At 45.8% G+C, this 7856-nt stretch overlaps 1 protein-coding gene across 1 annotated transcript in view; it reads left to right on the forward strand.

The window, feature by feature from the left end:
• Positions 1 to 3246: 3246 nt before the first annotated feature.
• LOC105295708 (dedicator of cytokinesis protein 1-like) overlaps positions 3247 to 7856 on the forward strand; it is a 182660-nt gene continuing 178050 nt past the window's right edge. The window contains exon 1 of the mRNA XM_011365488.2: positions 3247 to 3404. Within this exon, the coding sequence (XP_011363790.1) occupies positions 3262 to 3404 (143 nt within the window). The 5' untranslated portion in view covers positions 3247 to 3261. The remainder of the gene's footprint in view (positions 3405 to 7856) is intronic.

The raw sequence follows: 7856 nt of genomic DNA on the forward strand, positions 1-7856 counted from the left end.
GTCCGTTTGAATCTTGAGTATTTACACCTGGAAAAACAAAGGAGCTAACTGGTTAGTTTTAACCAAGTCACCGAAGGCTGATGGCACTGAGCAAATGCTGTGGTCCCTGAGCCGGGGGAGATCAGGTGCTGTCCCCGCGTCCCTCGAGAAGTCCTGGGCAGGCGCGGGCTTGCACTAGACCACTGGCCTGGTCATTTTTTACGTCTTTCCTTTGATAAATGCTGAGATCTTTAGCCTTTCTTCACAAACAACTTCGAGAGAAGAAATTAGAGGTCACCGTGGGCGCTACTTGGCGCTCCGGTGTTCACACACAGACCGCCCCCACCGCCCACATGGGAGTTCACAGGAGCTGGAGCCCCATTGGGGTGCCCCGTGCTGGTCCAGGAGAGAAGGGAGGGAGGCTTCACCCCCAGGGACCGTTCTAGGAAACCAGCAGACTTTCTGTCTACGGAGCTGTCTTTCCTGGACCTGGTTCAGCCTTTCCTCTCACTTGATCGATGCTCCATTTGGCCTGGATAACTGAGATGTACAAGGTTCCTATCACTGCAGAAAGTTCTAGTGGGCTGCCACTGTTTTAATAGCTTTATGCTTTATTGTTACATCTCAGTAATGCAGAAAATGCATTTGGCAAAATTCAACATCCATTTATGATAAAACTCAGCAAACTGGGAGTAGAGGAGAACTTCAATCTGACAAAGAACATCTAGGAAAATGGACAACTAACCTAATGCTTAATGCTAAAGGCATTAAGTAATGCTGAGTTGGGAACAAGGCACGGATGTCTGTTCTAAACACATCTGCCATTGTACTGGATGTAGTGCCGTAAAGTAGAGAAAAATGGGAAAAAATAACAAACGCACAGAAAGAAGTAAAGCTGTTTTCACATAATGTGATTATGTACATATAAAACACTAAGGTATCTATTTTTTAAAAGCCCCTTCCCCTCATTTAACATGTAGACTTAGGAAAGTTTAGATCCAAAGCTAATGCAGAAAAATCAATTGTACATTTGCAGATACTTGAGGTATGGAATTAAAAGTACAATAAAATTTACCATGTTATCAAAAAAAAAAAAAAAAAAACATCACATACCCTGGAATAAATTTAATGAAAAACGGGAAAGACCCTGAAAATTACAAAACATTGCTGAGAGACGTTTGAAAAGAATGAAATAATTAAAGGTATAGACCGTGCTCATGGATGGAGAATAAAATATTGCTCAGATGTCCGTTTTCCCCAAATTAACCTATCCTTTTCAACGCGATCCTGTTTAAAACCCCTGCATGCTTTTGTGGAAAAAATTGACTAGCCTGTTTGAAAACTTAAATGGAAAAGCAACATGTCTAGAACAGGCTGAATAACTTTTCAGAAGAAGCCTGATTTCGAGATTTGCTATAAAGCTGCCAAAGCCAAGGCTGGGATTGGACGAAAGCGAATGAGAGAAAATACAGACTGCAGAGCGGACCTGTCACCTGCACCCGCTGTTCGGGCGCCGCTGGGTGTTTCAGTGCCGTTCCCGGCCGGTTTCCCACGTCTATCACGACGTGGCGTCTGGCCTCCGCCTTTTGTGTTTAAAAGCCATGCAATCAGTATGCCATCGTAAGGGCGTATCACACTTTCCTTAACCACTCCTTGAATGATGGATGTTGCGTTATCTACTTACGTTGACTACTGGAGACATTGTTGCAGTGAACGTCCTAGAGTATTCATAATTGTTTCTGTAGAATAAGTTACAAGTGGAATTGCTGATGTATAAGGAAGATTTTAATTTAATAGATGTCCCCAGGTTATGGTCTGAAATACGATGTGCTGATTATGCCCGCAGCGGTGTTCGGGTCTTATCTGACCACCTCGTTTTCAGTCTTTTCTATTTACTTGAGTATATTAAGAAAACAGTTTACTTCCTGTTATTTTAATTTGCATGTGTTTATTTATTAATGAAGCTTTTTTGTTTTTAAATGTGATTTTAGACTGTTTCTGTGATATACGTGGATATGGCCTTTTGGACTCTTTTTTTTTTTTTTCTTTTTTCAATTAACCTCATATTCTCTGAAGCTTTGAGCAAATTTACTACCATTTGAATTTTCTGGTTATTAGAATTACAGAAAAATAGAAAAATTTTAATGCTTTTTCTTTTACTTTTAACAAGGATTTAAAAAAAAAAAATGCCTGTGAAGTAGGCACTTAATATAATTTATGAAGCTATGACTCAGAATCAAACTTCCAATATATACTTTATTTGTCCCAACCGTCTATAATTACTTATGTAATGGTATGAAAAATCTAAAAATAATTCTGACCAATTTGGGTATATTAAGTATATAAAAACTTCTATTATCATGAAAAGAATTTTAAATGTTTCCATGTTAGGGAGTTAATTGTTTTTAGATCACAATTTGTAAAGTAATAGACTAAGAGAATTATAGTAAAAGCATTTATGCTTTTACAACTAAATATTTTTGTGCAATCCTATTAGAAAATGCAAAAAATTATAAATCTTTTTATGTATTCACTCGTGTTATTCTCGTATATCCTTTAGAGTCTTTCATATAAAATTTTTAGAAAACTCATTAAAAAGTTAAAGTTTCCTATTTGAAAAATTTATTTAAAAATTTTTATTTTGAGTGTAAGAACTCATTTTAGAAGATGAGCTAAAATGAATAGAGGTGGTTTCTAATAACAAGTACTGTTTCATAGAATGCCTTTCTTTTTGATAAAAGACACATAACATAAAATTTAACATGTAAGCCACTTTTAAGTGTGCAATTCAGCATACACCGTTAGTAGCGTCACAGGGTCGTACAACCATCGTCTATTTCCAGATCATTTTCAGAATAACGCCTCTTTGCAAGGATTTTTTGTGCCTCTCTTGGGCTGTAAAGAAACTAACTCCCTTTGATCTTTGTATTATACTGGCGAAGCCAGTTTACCTGCCTCAGCCTAGATGTCTTCATCTGTGCATTTCACTAGGCGTAGTTCCCACTACTTGCCTTATAGCGTCGTTGTTAGGATTAAATCACAAAATACATTTAAATGCTTAGAAAAGCATCTAAAACTTAGACGGTGCTCGTTAAATGCTCAGATCTCGCTCTTCTGAGAGTTATTTTAAGGCTCCCTTTAAATCTGTTTGGAGCGCATTTCACAAATGTGCATATACCGAGAGGTGTGAACCAAATTACGAATAACCCACTTGTGTATTTCCGTCCCAGCTAAGAATGGAGGGGTTGTAATTTCGTGGACTTACTAATTTGCATTTCCGTCATGACTAGGAAGCTGACAAAGGTTTTACGGAACTACGTGGACAATGCCGAGAAGCCAGGCGTGAACGAGCAGCTGTACAGAGCCATGAAGGCCCTGGAGTACATCTTCAAGTTCATCGTGCGCTCCCGCGTGCTGTTCAACCAGTAGGTGTCGCCGGGGGGCTCGCCAGGGCTCTTAGGAAAATCCTGTCCCTCCTTCCTTTCCGTCTCCTATCTCCCTTTTTCCTTTTCTTTCTCTCTTTCCTTTTGTTCCTGCTTTCCAACGTGACAGAGCCGTGATCGGCAGCAGCACTGGGTGGCCTTGCCCACTCTTGCTGGATCTGCCCCCAGATGGTGTGATGCAGAGAAGCCAGGCCGGTTCCTGAGTCAGAGGCGTGTGGGTGTGAGGAAAGCATCGGCTTCTGACAGTGTCCCGACGTTTCGGGTGTCGGGCAGGGTGTACACCAAGGGCTCTGAAGTCCTTTTCAGTGCATCTTTGTATAGAAAATAGCTCCAAAGAACAAGCGAAATGAAAACAAACGAAGGATGACAGCGAAGAGCCAGGCCACGTTAAGTCGCCTCCCTTGGCAAGACCACGGGGGCTTCCTCTGCCTGTGTCCTTCAAACACAGTGACGTTTTGTTTCCCGGGAGAGGCCCCCACGTAGCCAACTACCACGTTGACTGGACGCTCAGTTGTTTGAGCTTAGGGACCTGTTTCCATACTCTGGATGAATTTATGAATTGTTTCTGATCCTTAAAATGAATTAGTCTGTTTATGACTTCCATCATTGTGTAGTGAACGTTGGTAATTTTTTCTGGATATCTGCAGCGTGGGAACTGTGCTTAAATAAAAGCGCTGACACTTTCCGAATCAAGATGGGGAGAGAAGGTAGATCTGGGGCGGGGGCTTGGGGCCGACTCGCACCGCGCGTCCTTTTGGGGGACGGTGGCTCTGGGTGATGACCTGCGAGTGATGTTGGTGCACGTCGGTTATTCGAGGTTGGTCTTGTGACTTCTGAACACAGAGATGGCGTTCTTGTCCCTCAGAATTAGGGAACACGTGTCACCTTTTAAAAACACAGCACTCTGGAAAATCCTGTGAAGACTGGGAAACTGGGAATTCGATCCGCGGGGACCCCAGCGAGCACCTCCCTTTTTCCTCTTCACTTGGTCTTCGTTTGCCGGAAGCAGCCTTTTCCAGAAGGGCCCAGGAGAAAGGGCTGGTCTTCCGGATTCGAGCTGGAGGCCCCGCGTGGGAATGAGCCCCACGGGACGAGTCATGCACTTGCGTCGCCCCGCGAAAGCCGCAGACGGCCTGGCGCCCTCCACCGGCCAGTGGCTGCCGTCCCACGTGCCCCGTCAAAGGCTCGGTCTTGCTCTTGTCCCTCCGGTGTCCCACGAGGAGAACAGTAATTGCTACGCTGCCGCTTTTCCCGGCGAAGGCCCCAGGCCGAGGGCAGCGCTCCTTCATCCTTGGCTGAGGTGTCCAGTGCGCATTGTCTCGCTTTGCTCACCATTGGTAGGAATTAACCTTGCTGTGGACCCAAGCCCTCTCTTTTCTTAAGGGTCACGGCCATTGATTGTCTCACTGTCAGAGATGAAAGAGGACCAGGTGTAAACTAGGTTTTGTTGTCCCGTGTTTATTGTTTTTCAATAAGAATGAATTCGATTGAAATGAACTTGCCACCTTCACCTCGCTTTTCTATTCCCCACCCCCTCCCCCCCAAACTTTCAACCTTTGATGACTCTAAACCGAAAGCTACGCGAACATGGGAGAATGGGACAGCCAGGTGATGCCGATCTGGTCCTATTTTGCTTGAAAAGCTTTAACCTTGTACAGTTCGTGACCTTGATCAGCGTCAGAGACGGGATGCTCCCTGCGTAAACACCCTGCTGACTCTCCTCGTTCAGAGTCAGTGCGTCGGGAAGCGGTGTGTTTTTCCTATGGTGAGAAATGCCATACTCCTGTACAAAATAATGCTGCCCGGCAAAATTGGGGGCCACACGAGTGGCCCAGGAACCAAGTTATTTCTCTCTGTCACTCAGTCACTCTCAAAACACAAGGGGCGCGAGACCTGAGAACCGTGGTCCATGCGTGCGGGTTTGATCGGAGGGTGATGTGGAATGTGACCGGCTGCGGGTCACAGCGACACCGAGAACCTTCCCCGCATGGGGTTCACTTTTCTTTCTTTTTTCCACACATCGTGGAGCCCGGAGGAAGCGTCTGGAGCTCGTGCACTTGCCCTGTAGTGTCCCCATGTCCTTGGCTTCTTTTACCTTTCTGTCCCATCCTCCTGGGCTCTTTGTTTTTCTGTCGGGGCCCCTGCCCCTCCCGCCATCAGGAGTGCATCCCAGGAGGCAGAGAGGGAAAGGCGAAGGGTCACCGGCTCTTCCAGCCACTCTCCTTTTAAGGACCTTTTTCCAGCCCCTCCAGAGTGTCATGGGCTTTTATCTCACCGGCGGAAATGTCACGTGAGCACCCTAGATGCAGAGGAAGTGGGAAAAGATTTTTAGATAGGCTTATTGATGCTTTCAACAAAATCAGAGTGTTCTTAGTGAAGTGTGCAAGGGGTCATGTACACCGGACGGGCAGCTCACACCCCCTTCTTCATTCTTTCTGCCCAGAATGTCTGTTGCCTGACGACTTAGAACGTCTCTGCTTATTTTGGGTTACTCAGTCCTATTTAATTAGGCTCCAAGTCTCCCTTCCCCATTGGTTCGGGGGGGTCAGTCTCGGAGATTCCTGTTAGCAGTAGCTCTGGCTGTAAATCATGGAGGCCCTAAGTGCCCCGTGGACGTGATTCAGTCCCGCTGGGTTGTGCAGAGATGGAGTGATGTGCCCCGTGGACCCCTGCCAGGCCCTGCTGGGAAGGGCTTTATGTTTGGTGCCCTAAGGAATACTTTGGTCCAGTGCTTGGCACAGACCATGTGTCAGCCTTTCCTGGAGCGGCTCCAGCAGGAGCTGAGCCTGACCTCAAACCAGGTTCTTTGCTGGGATAACCTGTGTGTCACGTGGGCTGAGACTGCCCAGGACTAAAGGTGCAAAGAGGTCAGAAGCCAGAAGCAGCATTTGTCAAAAGGCAGCGCGGCCTCCTCAGCCTTCCTGGGCCCTTGTCTGGGTGTCGCTGACCTCGCCTAACCGGACCCCACGATGAAGCGGGATCCTGGCGGTCAGAGTCCCTCCCTCTGTCCTTCCTTCCCTCCCTCTCTCCCTGTTTCCCTCCCTCCCTCCCTCCCTCTCAACCTCCCTCTTTCTCTCCCTCCCCTCATCCCTCCCTCCCTGCTTAACTCCCTCCCTCCTGCCTCCTCTGCCTCCCTTTCTCCCCCCTCCTCCCTCTCTCCCTTTCAAAGTCGAGACACCATTTTAGCCACATTGTGTAGATGCGATCATGCTTCTCAGGTGGAAATCTGTAGTCTGAAACTGCTGAGTAGATATTTTAGCATCTTAGAGGTTCTGTGGCAGGAAGATGACCTTAAGGTCAGGGACACTGGGGCTAGAGGCCTGCAGCGCCTTCTCCTCAGCCCTGCCGCCGCCCCGTGCTCACTCGTCCCTCTCAGTAGCGCTTCTTCATCCGTGATATAAAGATGCTAATTTTAGATGAAATAATATTCCTATTTTGCATAGCTGCTTAAAGAAAGAGCAGTCCCGTCTCCTACACCGATGTCTAGAACGTTTGGTCTGTGGCGGGTCCCAGGCAGCTCTCGCGGGGTCGTTTCAGAGGGGGTGGGAGAGCTAACTCGTGTTCTCATTTTCCTGGCTGCAGCTTATTTATTACCTTGGGAGAAAAACAATTGTGCTCACAGCTGGAATTGACAGGCGTGTTTTTCTTTTTGCAGTTGGAATAAACTTTTGAGGTCTTTTTTTTCCCTTCCTTCCTCTTTTAAAATGGTCTGCTGTATTTTTCTAAAATGTGGTAGCTTTGCAGAATTCCAGGATAATTGACAGTAGTTATTCTTCCAGAGAACAAAGAGGTGAAACTTAGGAGATGAAGATACTGAAGCTTATCATCGTATGTCACTGTCTTTCTCACTATGTAAATCCATACTTTTTTGTGTGTGTAGAAAGCTCATCTTGTTTTCAAATGGAATTGCAGTTTTAAAACTGTGGCCCAATGTCATTTGGGTCCCGGGGAACCCACAGAAAGATTCCTGGCAATTAGGGGCACTTCGCTAATTTTTGTTTGTCCGTGTTTTCTGTGTGGGTGTATCGCGTTAACTAGAAAGTGGGCAGACACATCCTGTATCAGACCTTCTGCAGCAAATTATCAAGCTAGTGATCTCTGTGTTTCTCTTCTGCCTTTCCGGTGCTTTGTGGAGTGTTTGCCTGTCATCTGAATAATTATTGATCATGACTCAGTTGCCGCAGATCTGTCATCTTGCTCTCATTTCCTGGGTAACGGAAATAGAATGCAGGTTGCAGACAAAGATCTTGTCATTCCTTCTTAACGGGTTCCTATAACACGTAAGTAGAGCAAGGGATGATGACTAGGTTTTATGCATCTATTTGTCTACTGATATCCCTCTGGCTCCTTTCACTCCTTCCTCCACTTTAAGCGGCTCAAACAAGTGACTCTTCCAGCTTTCTGTGATAAAACTGAGAGCGAGGCTCTAGAGAC

This window comes from Pteropus vampyrus, unplaced genomic scaffold (assembly GCF_000151845.1).
Source record: "Pteropus vampyrus isolate Shadow unplaced genomic scaffold, Pvam_2.0 Scaffold111, whole genome shotgun sequence".
In the NCBI taxonomy this organism is placed as follows: domain Eukaryota; kingdom Metazoa; phylum Chordata; class Mammalia; order Chiroptera; family Pteropodidae; genus Pteropus; species Pteropus vampyrus.